Source organism: Peromyscus eremicus, chromosome 9 (assembly GCF_949786415.1).
Source record: "Peromyscus eremicus chromosome 9, PerEre_H2_v1, whole genome shotgun sequence".
NCBI lineage: Eukaryota > Metazoa > Chordata > Mammalia > Rodentia > Cricetidae > Peromyscus > Peromyscus eremicus.
In genome coordinates, this window is record NC_081425.1 from 5,958,001 (window position 1) to 5,976,443 (window position 18,443).

General features: G+C 44.2%; 1 protein-coding gene across 4 annotated transcripts in view; it reads right to left on the reverse strand.

The window, feature by feature from the left end:
• The window catches only part of Cldn10 (claudin 10), an 83,277-nt gene that overhangs the window by 7,543 nt on the left and 57,291 nt on the right, over window positions 1-18,443 (reverse strand). For 3 of the 4 annotated variants that reach the window (XM_059273211.1, XM_059273210.1, XM_059273209.1), the window contains exons 2-3: window positions 5,295-5,456; window positions 5,127-5,208 (exon numbers count right to left, since the gene is read on the reverse strand). In XM_059273211.1, coding sequence (XP_059129194.1) covers window positions 5,127-5,208; window positions 5,295-5,456 — 244 coding nt within the window. Of the gene's footprint in view, window positions 1-5,126; window positions 5,209-5,294; window positions 5,457-11,426; window positions 11,683-18,443 lie in introns of those variants that run through there. The other variant, XM_059273208.1, reaches the window with a different exon arrangement.

The following is an 18,443-nucleotide window of genomic DNA, read 5'->3' on the forward strand; positions in this document are numbered from 1 at the left end:
ACCAGGCAGCTTGGACTCAGGACCCTTCCTGACATTTTGGTTGTGAGCCTAGCCTTTAAAGACAAGTCGTCTCTCCAGTCCCGGGATCCTCTCTCTCCTCACCTGCTTACCCTTATCTCATAAGCAAATGTCCGTCCCTTATGGAGAGACACAGACCCTCACTGTATTTTCACCCTCGCTGTTCTGCAGCTCAGACTAGCTACAAGAAGTCCAACAATTAGCCTGCATTCTGTTTCATGATGCTCCCTGCCTGGTCTAGGAGACAAATTAATAAACCAGCAAGCAGGAGCTACCAGTAGGGCTAGAACGTGGGCACATAGCACAGAGGGAATCCCCCAGAGGCGTACCTCTCTCCGGAGGCAATGGGAAGGCTGACCGGAGTATGGAGGGATAGGAACTGAACTGCCAGAGCTCAGGGTAAGCTGACAATTACACCACAGGCTAGTCAGTAAAATGAAATAGGAGCTGGCAAACATTTGCTATCCTGGTTGCTGTTTAAAGGCTTGCTAGCCTAACAAAAGCATCGGGGGATTCCAGTAAGCAGAGGTGACCTGTGTCACTCTGAACGAAGTGAAGTCACAGAATCACACCTTCTTAATATGTAACCATTTGTTTTGCTCTCAGTACTTAACACTTCCACAATATCTCCTACCCAGAACTCTATGGGCTCTTTATCAATGTCAGTTCACTTTCCAAATAACCTTGTGAGCATCCACACAGCGGTACTTGATGATGAAGGTGGAAGACAAGTTAAACAGCCTAGCAAGGTCACTTGTGTACCTGTAAGGCTGGTATTCAACCAGAAACCAGAACGAGAGAATTTATCTGAAAGTAGCTCTTCTCTCCTCCCTCCTTCTCTCCCACCCTCTTCCCTCTCCCCTCTTTTCTTTCCATCCCCCACCCCATGCCTTTCTCTTCTCTGCTGGGGGTTGAAGCTAGACCATTTTCATATTAAGCACAGGATCTACCACTGAGCCATATCCCCAGCCTGGCAAGCATTAATTTCTAACTACTGAATAGACACAATAGTGAAAAGATTTTACCTTCATATGGTCTAAATCCTAAAGTATCAAATCAGATATGCCAGGAATGAGGAGTATTCCACAGTAACATTGAAAACAGAAAAGCCTCCAGGGCAAGACCCAAGCATGAGACTCAGAGGCCAAGCATCAGAGACACATCTCACATAGCAGAGAGTCTCAGAGCACGCTCTTCTGTTTCTTTACATGGGTCGTGGTTACAGGCTACAGGAATGATTTGAAAAGCAGTTTCTTTCTGCTGATCAGTTGTAACTCAGAACAGTTTAAGAAAATAAAACAAGACATTCAGGAAGTTAATGGTTTGGACAACAAAGCAAGGGTAAGAATAATGTCATCATGTGCGCTGTGAATCTTGCCTTGGGTTATCTATTAGCATAAGCTTGTAGGAGGGCAGGTTTTTTTTTTCTCTCTTTTGGATTTATTACATTTTGTTTTAATAAAAGGGGGGAAGTTGGTTTGACATAGCCTAAAGGAAAGAGAAGGGACTGTTTTCAAGGCTCTGTAAATGCCCATGTTGGAGTTGTCCGAACAGAATCTTCACATGGATGAAAAAGACAGAAAGGGGAAACAGCACCAGCACCAGGGAGCTGGTGAGTGCTGTGCCTCTGTCCAACGTCAGGTGGATGGACACTGTGCAGGCTGGGGTTTTAGACCAGACAGCCACTGAATCGACTGCTCGGCCATGAGACTACTAGATTCCTGACCCCAGCTCTAGACATGAAGCCACTCATGTTTTTCTCATGCATAAAGCTACAACTGGGTTCCTTGCACACAGTGGGAATTTGTTGGTGAGCTTTTTGCTTTTCCTAACTTAGGCAGCCAAGGTGTACATGAAAGAGGGATGGTGTGGAGATCTGCAAAGGTCTAACGCTGGAGAGAAGTACTGTGAAAGCCAACAGCATCAACAAACCAGTAAGAGGGAACCATGTTCCAAGGCTAGACCTGGCTTCTAGCACATTTCAGGGTTTGGGTACAAGAGTACCAAGAGTACAATTCAAACCAGAACCTGTGGCCAACAGCTCTCTTCCTGTGCTTTGCCCAAGGACTGAACTCGGGAGTCACACTATTTACTGTCACACCTTTTGGGGCAACCCCTGGGGAGAAGGCACTTGATGATAACTGCTGTGGATGTCTTTCTGTTTGCTGTGAATATGTGTTGCTCTGATTGGTTGATAAATAAAGCTGCATTGGCCTATGGCAGGGCAGCTTAGAGGCAGGCAGGAAATCCAAGCAGAGACACAGAGAGAAGAAAAGAGAGGAGGGGGAGATGCCAGCCGCGGATGAAGGAGCAGCAAGATGCCAGCAGAAATGAGTTAATTTAAGATGAAAGAGCTAGCTAGCAAGAGGCCTGCCACGGGCCATACAGTCTGTAAATAATATTAAGCCTCTGAGTGATTATTTTATAAGCGGCTGCAGGGCTGGGTGGGACCTGAGAAACTTTCTGACTACAGATACCTGTATAGCTCAGTGTGTGGCATTTATGGGAAGAGGAACTTGTTTGTGCCTCCTACCTCCAGCCTCAGAATCTTGCCTCCTCATACTGCTGACACAGCAGGAGGCTTTGCACAAGTCTGAAAGGACCAGTTCTCTACAGTAAAGGTCACTTGGAGGCACTGTGGTAAGTAGAATTGAAAGAGATGCTTTCTGACCTCAAGAAACTTACATAATCCAGTCTATTAAGACATCAGAAATGGCTAGAACCTTCCTACAGTGGCCTCCTCCAAACCTCTGTTCACCCATGTGGGCAGAGCCAGGAGCTGTGACTCCCACACATATTCAAGTACAAATAAACTTGAAATTAGACAGGAATTATTATTATTATTATTATTATTATTATTATTATTATTATTATTATTATTTATTATCCAGAGCTAAGGACCGAACCCAGAGCCTTGCACTTACTAGGTAAGTGCTCTACCACTGAGCTAAATCCCCAACCCCCACACAGGAATTATTAAATTCTAGCAAAGCCAGCTGAGAATGTTCTGTTCCCTCAAGAAACCAGGTCAAAGTCTTGCTTTAAAGATGACTTTTCAAGACCTGTGAAAGGAACCAGTTTAATTCTGTGTTGGGAGTCAATGCCCACCCCCTCCAAGAAAGTGCTGATTAAAAAATAAAACACTGGATGAAATCATGATCCTCAACTGGTTAGTGTTTGAAAACACACTAAGTTTCAATGAAGACCCGATTCCTGTCACGCCTCTTTAATTAGAATGTGGTACATTTGTAATTCTCAGATCTAATCATTCTTTGAGCTAACTAGCCTCATTGAGATTATGAGGGCCCAATCTTCACCTCGGTGTTTGGTATCATGTACATCTGTGCAAATCTAATTTTCAAAATTAAACAAGAATTATATAAGCCCTTATAATTCTAGCGTTCAGGACACTGAGGCAGGAGGATTATAGGTTATGACTAGCTTGGGCTACAGAACAAGACTGTATCTCAAAAACACAAAACACAACAGAAAAAAAGTGAGGAGAACATTAAAAAATCAAGATATATTTTTCTAACATGGATAGGAGAGTTAAAAATTATATTGGGTCCAAGGACAATGATTTTTTTTTTGGTTCCTACTTAATAAAATTTCTTAGTGGAAACTATTGTAAAATAAATGTATGACAGAAACTCTGTAATAAAAAAGCACATGTAGCATCTAGTTTCAAAAATTATGAAATTATTATTATAAGCTGCACATTTTGAGGCATGTGCTGTACAGAACTCCACCCCTGTTTGAAGTGTGGAGGAATTTAGCTCAAGTTCCTGTCAGCGTTGACTTGCCTTTCTTGCCTCGATCCAAGAAAGAGAATCTCAAGAGAGAGTCCTGCTTCATAAGGGCATTGAAGAAGTAAAATAATTTGATAGAATCTGTGCAATGCTATGCTTGGCACATGAAGGGACTGATATGTGTTAATATAATTTCCATTAAATATTACAACTCCACCTATTCTGACATATGCATTAACTATATTAAAGAGAGAATCAGGAAAGCAATTTTTTGAAGACATCTTTTTTTTTTTTTTTCCTTTCAAGACAGGGTTTCTCTGTGTAGCTTTGGTGCCTTTCCTGGAACTCACTCTGTAGCCCAGGCTGGCCTCGAACTCACAGAGATCCGCCTGCCTCTGCCTCCCAAGTGCTGGGATTAAAGGCGTGCACCACCACCGCTGGCCTGAAGACTTCTTAATGCACTAGGAAAAAGCAATGCCCACTTGACCAATTATTTCTATACTAGACCTTTAAAAAATTTTATAATGCTTATCTCAAGTCTAAAATACAATTGTCAGCCTAATAGCAAAAACACCTACACACACACACACACACACACACACACACACACACACACACGTACACGTACACACACAACTTCCTATAGAAGTATGTAAGCATAGTTTCATGAAGACAAAAAAAAATAGATTTGATATATGCTTGGCTGTTTTTCATTTGGTATCCCTGGGATTTTCCCAATTCAAGGAAATAAGCCTAGGGCCACTATAAAAAGCAGCAACTTAGAAACAATAACCAACCAAATGATGTTAGTCCCAAGGCACTCACCTGTGGATAGGAGCAGTCACACTGACGGGGGTGGGTGGGTGGGTGGGTGGGGTGGTGATGGGAGGGAGGAACGGGTACCTTGCTCCTACAGCATTGTTGAGAAACTTCACAGTGTGCAGTTTCTTCATAAAGGCTGGCTAGGCGGAGCAGACACAGAAGGCCCAATATTTAGCAAACAGTGTTCTGAACGAACAGTCCAGGCCTTTTGATGTTCCATCTTCACAACTGAACACTCTCTCCTCCCATCTTACTTCACTCCAACTTTTCCTGAATTTCCCTTCAGTTTTGTGATGGAAAATGGATGAGTTTTTTGTTCTAAATCCTATGCTTTGAGGTATTTAAAGATAATATGCAATGCTAATGAAGTCAATGCATCTTTTATCAAGACGACCCATAAACTTGATGACAGAGAGTACCACTTACCAACAAACTTCATTTTCAAAAGCGATACGGGAAATCTATGTCCTCATCTAAGATATTTATTTGTATAATTTTCTGTGAGCTAGAAACATATAGACTAAAAACAACACTTACTTTTGCTCCATAAAGAGAGGATCAAAAAATTCTGTTGTGATTTTGTTTGCATACAGGGAACAGCCTGTCATGGAACACAGACCTGAAAAATACCAGCGGGCAAGTACTGCAGTCAGCTCCGTGTTATTAGCACCCCGAAGCACCGTGTTTGGTAGAAGTTTTATTTACCTGACAATATGAATACAATCCCAGCCAAGCAGGCAATTTTAGCTTTGGCTTTATCTGAGCCTCCGACTTTGGTACACTTCATTCCAAAGAGCGCAAAAATGGACCCGAAAAAGCCCAGGCTGACAGCAGCAATCATGAGTCCTCTACACGCCTGGATATAACCTGTAATTAGAGCAGGTCATTCATGTTAACATTGGATGTGCAGCTCTCCAGAGAGAAAACCTCACTTTGCATTGCCACTTGGGAAGGGCGTTATACTGTCCTGGGGTGGGGGCGACACAATGGTTAACTCATGCGATAAGGCAGACCAGGAAAGCAAGTAAGTCTATCTCAATGCCTATTCTACGTCACACACTTTAAGGTTAACCTTATGCATAGCCTCTGAGTAGATCTTTAAGTTATCCCTGTGTTTACTGAGGAGGAAACTGAGGCATGCAGAGGTGCTGTGATTTGCTGCAGATGAGTTAGTACATGGTAGAGAGGATCCCACCTTGGAAAGTTTGTTAAGTTCATGCCTCACGGCTTCTCATTCTAACTCCTTAGTGCACCCACCTTCTCAACAGACACTGAGACGAGTCTGGAACTATGAAATTAGGATGTTTATAACTGGGCAGCAAGATGTCTCCTGATATCAATAGAAGTTTGTAAGTGAGTCTATAAACTTATAAACTTATGAGTGAGGGACCCACAGTGAGTCTAAGAATTATTTTAGTGACACCGTGCTATTGTTCAGGTGCATATAAAAAAGAAGAAGAATTTATAATGAAGTCAACTGTTTGCATGTAAATGAGTGCTTTGTGTCAGTGAGCTTGTTCTTACTGAACCACTCATGTTCACAGGCACGTATCTTATTTGCATAGCTGGGGTGATAATAAACTTCAGCAGGGCTTTTGGCCAGGCACTGACCCGCTCTAAATGAACAGAATTCAAAGTGATACACCATTCCCATACAAGCCACCTCATGGCATTTGAAAGAGCACATTTCAGTCTGATGCAGCAAGAGGGGCGCCACCACTTGTAGGCAAATATAATGAGCAAATGAACACACACAAGGTTTACTTTGGGATGTGAGCCTTCTAATAAAAACAAAAGAACAAAAAAAAAAACCCTTAAGTGCCAACATAAGGAACAGTCATCTATCATTATTTAGTATTTAAGCAAAGTCAAGGATAATTAATAGTTGTAAGCTAATAGTTATAAATTTGTGGAGTAAGTGCTGGTGGCCTCCATCCCATATGTCTCTGGAGAAGAATGGAGTTTAAAGTGTGAATACAGTTACTAAGATCCATGTCGCAAAGCAGAAGGGAGCCGTTCTTTCTACTCAAGGTAACACACCCTGAACCCCGTAAACACAGACTGCCACGACAATGTCCTTCAATTTTATGGTGTGAAATTAATTTCACTGATGTGGAGGTTACCAAAACCAGCAAAAGAAATTTATTTTTAGTGGTTTGGGATAATGGCGAATTCTTTTGTTAACGATAACGGTGCTTCAGAGCTGGCTGGTCTCTGATACTAAATACTGAACCAGCTCTATTTTAAACTCTAGCCACTGCACGAGCAGAAGTAAGACCTCTCATTACCCCTACAAAGTCAAAGTGTCTGCAAGGATAATCGGAAGTGGTCCCCTGTTCACCACAGGCAGCAAAGAAGGTCGCATTTAGCTTGCTCTGAATGCAAGCAATGAACAACAGAAGTAGAAGGATACACACACGCACACACACACACACAGACAGCACAAACAAATGCAGTAATATCCTTTATCAGTGTGGGATATGTTTTGTTTCAAAACTCTCATGAAACCACAAATACTGAACTCTATATATACACCAGTTTTGCTGTAAATACATGAAAAAATTACAGATTAAGTACAGAAAAAATTAATAGCAACTATAAAGCTGGGCTTGGGAATCACAGGCCTGTAATCCCAGAACTCTGATGATGAGCTAGGAGGGTGGTAAGTTCAAAACTAGCCTGGGCTCCAGAGTGAGACACTGTTTCAAAAAAAGAAGAAAAAGGTAACAATTAGGTAAAACAGAATAATTAACAGCTTATTTGAATAAAACATATTCAAAACTTCTAGATTATTTAATTTTGGAATTTTTCATTTAATATTTTTGGGCTATAGTTGACCATAGACCATTGGAACCCAAGAAAGAAAAACCATGGGAAAAGGGAGACTTCTGTGTGTAATGTATATTTAGAAAAAGACAGAAACCAGCATCCCTTTATTGTGAACCATAATCTGCGGTTGCATCCTCTACCTTACTGGCTTTATCACAGGCAGAGAGACGGTCTGGAATATACCAACGGCTAAGTTCTACAGTCTAGAACAGGGAATGAGTTTCTGTGCGTGGTAAACAGTGGTTAGAATGCCAGTCCAAGCCAGTCGTCTTGCAAGGCAGGGAAAATAACAGTAGTCATTACTCCAGAAACAATCATTTTTCCAGAATCTCTCATTCTGAAGTCCCCTCTCTCTGACCTTCCCTGGCCACTAGGCACAGATGCCAGAGAGAAGGGGGACAAGGAGGTTCTCATCCTGTTTAGCTGTGTTCCTTCTTCAGTGCTACCCAGAAAGCTGGTGTGCAGAGCAGTGCACTTCACCCTGGCTCCAGAACACTAACAATAACTTGCTAACTTTCTACATGCACTAAAGACAATAGTTGGCCTGATTTTTCTGTAATGGGGAGCCAAGACAAGGGAAAAACTCCCCTGCCAGCCATGAAAGGAATTGGTTGTGGTGTTTGTTAATTAGCCTGAGGTTTGTGAGCACTCAGAATCTCAGGCTGTAGTGAGTTCCAGCAGACTTTCAGAGTTTATCTTTCTGCAGGGCAGACCTCCACACCCCAGCTTTTTAACAGCTCCCGAGGGCAGACTTAGAAGTTCACCATCCAGGGAGGTGGTAGTAAAAACCTGGTCAAGGAGGCCATTATTTCTGACAGGTCTAATTTACTGACACCGTTAATAGCTAATTAACACATTAAAGTGCTGAGGCATGAATGTATTTACTTAGAAGTTCTCAAGGTATAATTTATAGTTCTCCTGCAAGAAATGGCAAACACCCCATTAGCAAAAATGGATGGCACATGGTAAAACAAGTGAAAAGAAGTTCAAGTGCCCTTTGAAAGGAATATGGGTTAGCAATAAACAGGAATCACCAGTTCCTTCCACTGCGAAATTTTCAAATGGTAACTTGGACCTAATGAATTCTGTGGCAGGAAACCTTCCAGGTAACCCTTAAAAGATAAATGTCTTCTTAATGATATGCCTTTTACTTCCAGTTGCAAATCAGCAGCATAGTTAGTTGCTGTGTTTAATTGGAAAGAACGCAAGCTTTTGCAGTACTAGGAGTGTGGCGTATTTGTGCAAAGAAGAGTGAGGAGGGCAGGCAGGACACTGTCAGCTCTCACACTCCCATTCACATACAGGGCGACCTTCATTACCTAAGGCTCTCTCTGCATCTCCGTTTCTCATCTGGAAAACAGGAACAGTCACAGGTGAATGGCACATGAGTAAGAAACCACCAAAGAATTCCTTCTACCACCAAGGACCGATTGCAGGCAGATGTGAGTGCCTGCCAACAGGACAGAGCCCTCACGGGATGCTAGGTTTGCCACACCTCGTGCTTCCCAAAGGGAAATCTAGGAGCAACAGAGATTCCTCCAGAGGATGAGGAATCAGAGATCTGACTTCAAATAGGAAATTCTATTTACCATAACACAAGACAGCAAGAGTCTCCTGCCTTCTCTCTTGGCATTTCCCACAGGAGCCTATGCCTGGCTTAAGCAGGGGAAACAGGGCTGTTCTGGTCTGTAGACACTAGAGACAACAGTCAGGTGGCTTTCTCCTTCCACTTCAGATATCAGGCCCAGCACCCAACATAACTGCCCTGGAAATCCAAGACAGAGAGAAGAAGGCAGGGTTGGAGTTTGGGGGGAGGGTGCTGCTCTGGAAAGTTCCACTTGAGTCTGGGGGAGGGGAGATCAACTCCCTTTCACTTGAAAAACTAGCTGTGGCTGAACCCTCCTGGGAGATGCAGAAGTTATGTGTGTCTTTTATAGTTGAAAATGTCCTAGTGCACCACAGAGGGTGACGTCACCAAAGGAAAGACTGATAGTTGTAATTACATCATCATTTTCAAAGTTCAGTGTGGAAAAATGATAATAAATTTAGACAAGCAGTGGGTTCAGATAGCAAGCACCAAGGAATCACGGATTCCCATACAAAAAAACCTGAAGAAACAATACAACTACTGTCATAAACTATAAATAGAAAAAAAGAAAAAGGAAATGGTCGGTAGGTAAGTTTAAGTGGTCAGAGTCATGTTGAGAACGCCACGTAAAATGGCGGTAAGACCGCAGCTGTAATGTCTGACTGGGTGGGAACAGCGGTGAGAAGCAGCACAGCAGCTGTCCTTGCACTTAGTGGAATGCAATTTGGCAGTGTGAACTGGATATTAAAATGCATGCTCTTCTGATGTGGCGATGGAACAGTGTACAGAAATATACATGCACACGAAGAGGTGATATAAAGAATTTCAGTAAGGCACTAACAGCAGGGGAGAGTTGGAAAGGGTCCAGTGTCCACCAGGGGTCAGTGGCTTAGGTGAACCTGTCTATCCGGACTGAGAGCTATGCAGCAGCTCAAAAGTTTTTTCTATCTGTACCAACTTCAAAGATGCTGTTAATTTAAAAACATTGTGGGACATGTCACTTCTGCTTTTTTAAAATATCATTTTCTATCACATGAGCATGCCCATTTTGCATTTACGCCTATATGGGTGGCATATAACTCCCTCTACTCAACGCCTGCCCAACTCAAGTTCTTGATAATGAGGACTGAGTCTCGTGTCCTCCTCAGTACCCACCCCACACCACAGAGCATCTCCACCTTCACAGTAGACACACAACAGGGAAATCCCACTGTTCTATACTCCAAGCTTGAAGGAGTATTTCTTTCTCTCCTCTTCCTTGCCCCCCAACTGCCCCGAAGAAGGAAGCATACTTATCTAGCAGGCTATCTCAGGCAACAACAGAGTTACAAGCAGAATAGTCCAAGAACATATTGTGATTCCCGCGTTCCTGAATGTAAACCACAGAAACAAGAGCCTGCCTGTTGTCTCCTGAATGTGTGCTCTCCTGAGCACAGGAAACTCAACGGCAATGCATGCAATAAACAGTGTTCCAGCTACTTATTTTATACACCAGGGCCCAGCCCCTGGTGCCACCCTTCTACAGCTTCCATCAAACACTGAATTGAGCAACAGTTTGCTTTTTGTGGCAAGCACTGTCTTAGGGGAATCAAGTCTTCTATTTACCCAGCTATGTAAATAAAAATTGCAAGAGGAATAATAAAGAAAAGGAAAACACCTCAAGAACCTAGAAGCAATGCAAATGGCTCTTCTTAAATTTCTGCCAGAGTCCTTTTAGTCCCTTGTAAAATCCTGGGAAGAGCCTAGAACTTGAGCAAGCATTGTGCTGGTGCTGAATCGATTCTATGTCAATATCTATCTCGAAACAAAACAAAACAAACCAAACCAAGCAAGGAAGACCCAGAATGCACACACAAAGCTTGAAGTGTGCTCACTTGTCCTGCGGACTCGTGCTGGCCAACACCTCCTGCCTGCTGCAGCCACAAGGGATATTTATTTTCCTGAAACTTAGAGGAAGCTTTAACCTCAAGCCCTCAAGTATGTAGGAGGGATTTTAAGAAAAAGAACAAAAAACTTCACTATGGTTCTTTCTCCCCTCCTCAGTGCCTGGCTTTACAAAGACTCAATGAACCGGCTAAAGGGATCTCATGGCCATAATTCATGGATCTCAGTGGTGTCATTTTAATGAGAATCAGATTTTGGTGGTGGGGTGGCAAGCTTCTACGTCCCAACAGTCCCAGACAGACTCGGGAATAGCCCTGTCGCTCGCCAACCGCCTGAAATGATCCTATGCGTCCCCACCAAGAGTTCCCAGGTTCAGAAGGCGCCCCGCCGGACAGCGGGTATCGCAGACCCTCCCGGGGGCAGAGTGGAGCCCGGCCTCCCTCCCGGGGTCCCACGGCGGGTTCCTAAGAGGACGCGCCAGCCAGGAAAGCCAGCGAGGGGCAGAAATGGGGAAGGGGGCCCGAAGGGATGCAGACCATCCAGCGCCAGCATGGAGGGGAAGTCCTTGCAGTTGGCGACACCGGTGGAATCGGTAACGCACATCTTCCATAGGTTGGCAAAATAGGTGGCGGTGGTGATGACAGTGCCGTCGATGGTGGACACCTTCCAGTAGTCGGTGGGCAGTGTGGAGGACACCAGTACCCAGCCCGAGATGGAGACGGTGAAGGCGATGATCTCCAAGGCCGTGCTTGCCATACCGCCGCCTGCAGCCGCTCTCGCGCTGGCTCCCACTCGGCTTGGCGACCCCCGCGCACCCAGCCCCGAGGCTCCGCCCCCGTCACCGCCTCCGCCCCGCCCACTGGGCACTAGGGGGCGCGAGCGGACCCGCACTCACACCACCGCCTGCCCGGGCACCCAGGGCGCGCGGGGCGATTTTGGGCTGGACCTCCTGGGTTCCTCCCAGCAGCTGGCCTGGCTGCCCGCAGTTGCAAAGCACTCAAGCCAGCGCGCTCCTGGGCCCGAGGTCCCCAAATCTCCTACAGACCAGCCTCGGAAAACGGCTCTTTTATTGGAGCTGTCCAGGGACAACCAGATGTGGACAGCCTGCGGCGCCTCCCACCGAGCCACCCCCGACCCAGCCCTACCCATGGCAAATAGCTTGGCTCACTGGGTGCCTTGTAAAAGCAGAGCAGCAACAGCTTTGGTGTGCCCTGAAAGGACACGGTACGGTAACGCAGCCTCGCTTTGCTGAACGCTAAAGGCCAGTATGCCACGCTTGTTTGAGTGACCCTGTTTGGCTAGTTAAGGAGGGAGGACTGAGACTGAAACTGGCCTTGCCCTCAAAATTCTGCAGTTCTTTTTGGCCTAGTGGTATGCAGAAAGTAATAATCAAGAGTCTGTAGCTCCGGCCCAGTTCCAAGGCAGCAGATGACCAGAGAGCCCAGGGAGGGTCTGTGCTAACTAAGGCACGAGGCGGGGTCGCCACTGGACTCATTTCCCCCAGAGCTACGGGCTCTCAGGTTGGGGAGTCCGGTCTGTAAAGTGAGGGTTCTGAAACAAGGGAGATACGTCTATGCATCTTGCTCAACTGCGTGTGTGTGCGTGTGTGTGTGTGTGTGTGTGTGTGTGTGTGTGTGTGTATACACGTCTATGAGTGTGGCAGCCAGAGAGCAACCCCTGGGTGCTATCTACTTTGTTTTTTGAGACAGGATCTCTCTCACGAGGGCCAAGGCTTTCAGATTGTGCTAGGCGGCTGACCAGCAAGGCTCAGGGATCCACTTTTCTCTGCCTCTCTCCGCAGCCCCACACCACCCTCAGCCTCTTAGGTAGAGACTGGGGGTCTGAACTCAGGTCCTCAGGTTTAGATAGCAAGGGCTTTGCTGATTGTGCTATTGTTCTCGTCAACTTTTGTTTTCGTCTTGCTTGTGTGTGTGCATGTGTGTGTGTGTGTGTGCATATGCACGTGTGCATGTGCGCGTGTGTGCATGTGTGCACCTGTGTGGTGTGTGCACCTGTGTGTGCTTGCATGTGAGTGCATGTAGGCCAGAGGTGGACACTAGGTATCAGCCTCTATGGCTGTCCACCTTATTTTTTGAGACAGGGTCCGTCACTAAACTCCTGCTCACCATTTTGTAAACTGATTGGCCGGTGAGCTCTGAGCAGCCAGTTCTGCCCCCCCCCCCCCCAGTGCTGGGGTTTAAGATGCACATCATTATGCTCAGCTCTTACAGGGGTGCTAAGACTGGAACTCAGGGCCTCCTGCTCCGACTGAGCCCTCTCCCCAACCCCCACCAGCTCCTCCACCTTTCCCACCTGAATTGAAGAATGAACGCATTCATTCATCTTTTCTCCACTGTCTCAAGATAAACACAAAGACCAAGGCGTCCTTCCAGCTCCTGAGGTCGCAAATCTGGGCATAAATGAGAGGACAAAGACACTGGCTCCATTATGGGCTTATTATTGTCCACTAAAAGTTCTTGCAGTTCTTCGTGTGACCTTTCAGGTTCCAACTCTTGCCAAAAGTAACCAAAGGTCTAAAACATAAAATCCGTCAGCTGCAGACAAGCAAGTTCCTAGCTGAGTTTCACAATCTCCACCAGAGCTACTTCTGGCCCATTGTGAAGAATGTAACCACTTTGTTACCCCGCCCCCATTTTGTATTTTTTAACCAAATGAAACACATTCAAGTCTGAAGTGACTGGATAGTGGTGGAAATGGACCTGAGGGTGAGCACCGCTGGGTCAGTGAGAGGCAGGACACAGTTACCTCCTGCTCTGGTCTTGATCCTAACTTATCCTGTGTGTCAGTATGGGGTCACTGGTGGGTCAAACTTAAGAGCAAAGTTTGGGGAGTCCATTCCTTGTCATCTCCCATCTACTCACATCAGTTCCCCCCCAAGTAGTGACTGCAGCGTGTCTTCTGTTTTCTATCACCTGCCATGAAGTACTCCCATCTCTGGGTTCCTGCCTTTTGTCAGAGTTCCATGTCAAATTTCTGAACCCCATTCCTGATCTAATTTTAATTTTGTATTTTAGGCCTGCACATTCTCTCTGAAGTTGATGAAATAGTATTATCCAAATTATTACTTTGTCCTTGTTCACAGGCTCTTTGCTGTGTCTTGCTGATTTGTTAACTATTTCTTGTTTTTACTTGATAGAATACTGACTTTTGATACAAAAATATGTTTGGAATTGTCGTCATTAGACCTCCAGTAGGTTTATGCTTACCAAGTGAATGGTTGTAAATCCCACTCTTTGGGTACATATTCATGATCCCAAGGCACACTGTTTTAAAGACATAACTGTGAAAAAAAGGCTCCTTGTTTTCTCTCTAAAAGTGTAAAGTATAATGTACTTCTTCCTATGTAATGTACATTTTTTTTTGGGGGGGGTAACGACCCCCCGGCCATGAGCTATGCAATCATAGTTTCCAGAAGCAAGACATTCGGAATTCTAAGGAAGAACTCCACGTAGCCTCTGGCCCTGCTTTATGGTATCACCCACTAATGAAGCCAAATTCTCCAGGGTGGCCAGCGAGGCAGCAGGACAAGCTCCCAGCAGCAGTTCCAGAGGGCAGAGACTCATGAATATGTACCCAAACAGTGTAACATAACAGATGGTGTGAACTAGCAGAGAAAGATGAATTTCCGTGTTGAAAACGTAAAAATAGAAATATTCTATTATTATAGAGATTGTAACACATAGTTTCAACTTTCAAGTGGGAGTGAAGCAAACATCCCTTGTGGCCTGGATGGTGGTGCTGTTAGTGCCTTAGCCAGGGTCCTCACGCCCGTGGACTTCATTGACCTTTCTTTCTCTTCTATTCTCTGCCCTTTCTTTGAGGTTTGACAAGGTTAAGCTCCCTAGACCACATTACATGTATATTGTAAGAAGTTGTATTTTTGAGCCCACAAGAATGGAAAAAATACTTTCTTTAATGTTTAAAGACTAGTATGGAATGAATCAAGCATTCAGTTTAGATGTCTTTTGTTTTGAAAGCTTAAAAAGAATGTAGTCAGAAGAATGCTGAAGATATTACAGAGTACTGTGTCATCTAACATAAAAGATGTGCAGAAAATGAAAAGGGACCACACAGAGGATATTTTAAAAGGAAGATAAATGTCTTGTTTCGATTTGAGATTATGTAGTCCCAAATAACCTTTGCAGTTAATCTGCAAAGCAGTTTACAGAGTGCTTCCAACTGATAAACACTTCCTTATTTTCCTTAGGACTCAGCTCGCCGACACTTTCACTTAACTATTCATAACACACTATTCTTAAGTGTAAAAACAAAACCATCAAGAAAATAGCCTTTTCTAATTTATCCACTGTAACATCTTAATCATGACTTGTTCATTACAAAGGACCCTTTCCTACTATGAGAAGCACTAATCAATGGAGAAATCACAAATCTGCTGGAAAATACTTTATGCCCTGAAATGCGTCATCCTTTCCACTTCTGACACGTTAGCATTAAAAGTTATTTGTGTGGTATTATTGTGGTCATTAAGGAAAAATAAAGGACCCCCTCCACTCCCATCCCCACCCCCAACCCCAGTTGTTCAATAGGAGTGAAAACCAGTTTGGCCAACTGAACGGAAGATTTGCAGAAATTCTTTACTTGAGATTCAGTTCACCTGCCAAAGAACACAGGTGTGCCTTTCAACACAGCTCATGGATTTTCTAAGCATCACGTTTGGTCTCAGTATGCATTAGCTCCTTCCTAGCTTCCAGCGAGGTAGCATGCTGTGAATCAGCTGGGCAGAATGGAAGCCCTAAATAAGATGGTGTTATCAAAACAACTACTTAGCAACCAAATATTGTTACAAGTATCTGTTAACAAAGGCACTAATGCCAAAACTCGTTATTAAAATAGCATATCTGTGTTCTTCTCCCTAATGTTAGTCACTCTCTGTATTCTACACAAGTTCTACGACATATGGAATCTACTTAGTATAAAAACTACAAAGTGGCAAGAGTACCCAGGGAATGAACACTTTTATCGATGCATCACTATACATACGTATGTGTCCATCACTGTACATTCAGGTACATACACGATTGCACATATACATCTGCACTCATTTCTACTTTGTTGCAAGTTGTAAGCACACCAACAGTTGCCTTACTTTGTTTTCAGTCTCCGAGGGTAGACCCACTCCTCAGATGTTTCCATGGGCCTGCTGACGGGCGTTGCCTTTTCCCTGAGAGCTGCTCTTCAGGACTTCACTTGAAACCCTCATTCCCAATCATGAGACACCTTGGGAACATTTGGATTCAGCAGTTCATAGCTCGATACACTTGCGGCTGGAAATGCCTCTCATTCTGGGATACTAGAAACTCCTAAACATGTAGGTGGACAGGATGAGTTCTGTCGGTCTGTGAGCATCAGCCGAGTTTTAGCTCAATCCACTTACCCAGGTTGGGTGCATACTCAAATCAGTGTTTATTTTTCTGCACAAGTTATTTTATTTTTCTGAGTTACAACCTCTTCATTTATAAAGCAAAGGAGTTTTTCTAGGATCACTCCCAGTACCACTTCTAAGTCTACAAGCCTCCCAGGCTTTGATCCGATTATATCTGGACAAAATCAACAGGAAAAGGACCCAGAGCTCCCATTGGCATCCTCAGCACTTCGTTTTCTAGCCCTCCACCCATATACTTAAAGGAAGCTGTGTTTATAGATGGAGATGCATGAGGAAAATGTTTTTAAAAAACTATATATCTAGTCTTATGTTTTCTTTTCTTAAAATTGGATATACGAGAAAGCATTATAGCACTTATAAAAGTAGGTGATGTGGTGGACAGAGGACAGATTATGAACCTAAGTGGAAATTCCATCTCTCACTTTATCTTGCTCAGCAACACTTTTTAAACTATATAACGGGAATGAAAAATGACTTCTTTCAAAGGCTTGTGAAGATTAAACACAATCTACACAAAGGTCTGGGGTGTTATAGACACAAATAATGGATGCATGCATGACTATGGCCACAGCAACCGAAGGTGCCTGATCTTGTCTGGATGGTTTCATAGGCTTTCCTCTCTGAAAGTCTATGAGTAAATTTTCTATAAAAACAGTGCTGCTCAGAGCTGGAGTTGAGGCTCAGTGGGTGGAGTGTTTGCCTAGCTTGCCTGGATCCCTGGAGTCAATTTGTAGCATAAAAAAAAAAAACAAAAAAAAAACCCTGGCATGATGGCCGAGTCACCCACCAGACCCTGGTCAAAAAATGGAAAAAAAATGGTATTGATTGAAAGTAGACCGACAGTAAGTGAATATGGATGAAATCTTTTGAAAATTCTAAACTGAAATGCAAAAAGTGTTGGACTGCCAATAAAGAAGAGGTTAGTGCCCAGAGCTAGAGAAGAAAGAGACCCAGGAAGCAAGTGGGTGGGGCCAAGGGAGGGGCCAAAGGAAGTAAGGTGAAGAGAGGCAGAAAAGCAGTTCAAAGGAGAGTGGAAATCCTGTGGGTGGGAGTTGATGGGAAGAGAGAGAGCCTTTTCACAGCCCTGGGTTTTCCATATCATAATTAATCCTTTTGAAGTGATAGGCGTGTGTGTGTGTGTGTGTGTGTGTGTGTGTGTGTGTGAGAGAGAGAGAGAGAGAGAGAGAGAGAGAGAGAGAGAGAGAGAGAGAGAGAGAGAGAGGAGCTATTCACGGCCAGCTCAGTTCTATAGTCTACTCTCGTTACTGAGAAATTGCCTCCTACCAAGACAACTCTCTAACTCATATTGAGTAGTTCATTCTACACGTACTAAGTGTAAGAACAAACAAACAAACAAACAAACAAACACACAGAACCCGAATTAAATCAATCCCAGCTAACTGGGCTTAGACTTATTTTTCAGGAAAATTGTTTTCATAAGTATTTGAACAGGTGCCCAGTATCCCTACTTAATTTCAGCACATTGAGTAGATTTTGCAACAGGTGAACTGAAGTTCACTAGTGTACTTCATCATGAGTTCCCTATGCTTCCCTACTATGTCAGAGTTCAGAGTGGGAACACTCTTGTGAGTGCACACACATGCACGCACGCACGCACGCACGCATGCTAGAAGTTCTTTCAGCGATTCTGTGTCTTCCTGCTTTGAGTTCTGGCCACTCTCTCAGCTAACACAGCTGACATGAAGTGGGCTGCTTAGCCAGTGAGACCTGCTCTCCTACCTGCTATCTGGAAGGTACCATTCTGCAGTGGGTCTTATTCACTATGCTATAAGCTCTCCTTCTCATATTGCTTCCTCAGGATAGTTGTGGATATCTTTTTGTACCTGCCTTTGCCAAGGTGCTTCTGATTGGTTTAATGAAGATCTGAATGGCCAGCAGTTAGGTAGGAGGGAATAGGTGAGATTAGGGAGAGAGAGAATCTCTGGGGAGAAGAGAGGCAGAATTAGCCAGCCAGACTCGAGGTAGTCAGACATATAGAACGGAGGAGAGGTAAAAAGCCACCTGGCAGAACATAGATGAATAGAAATGGGTTAATTTAAGCTTTAAGAGCTAGTTGGGAACAAGTCTAAGCAAAAGCCAAGCTCTCATAATTAATAATAAGTCTCCG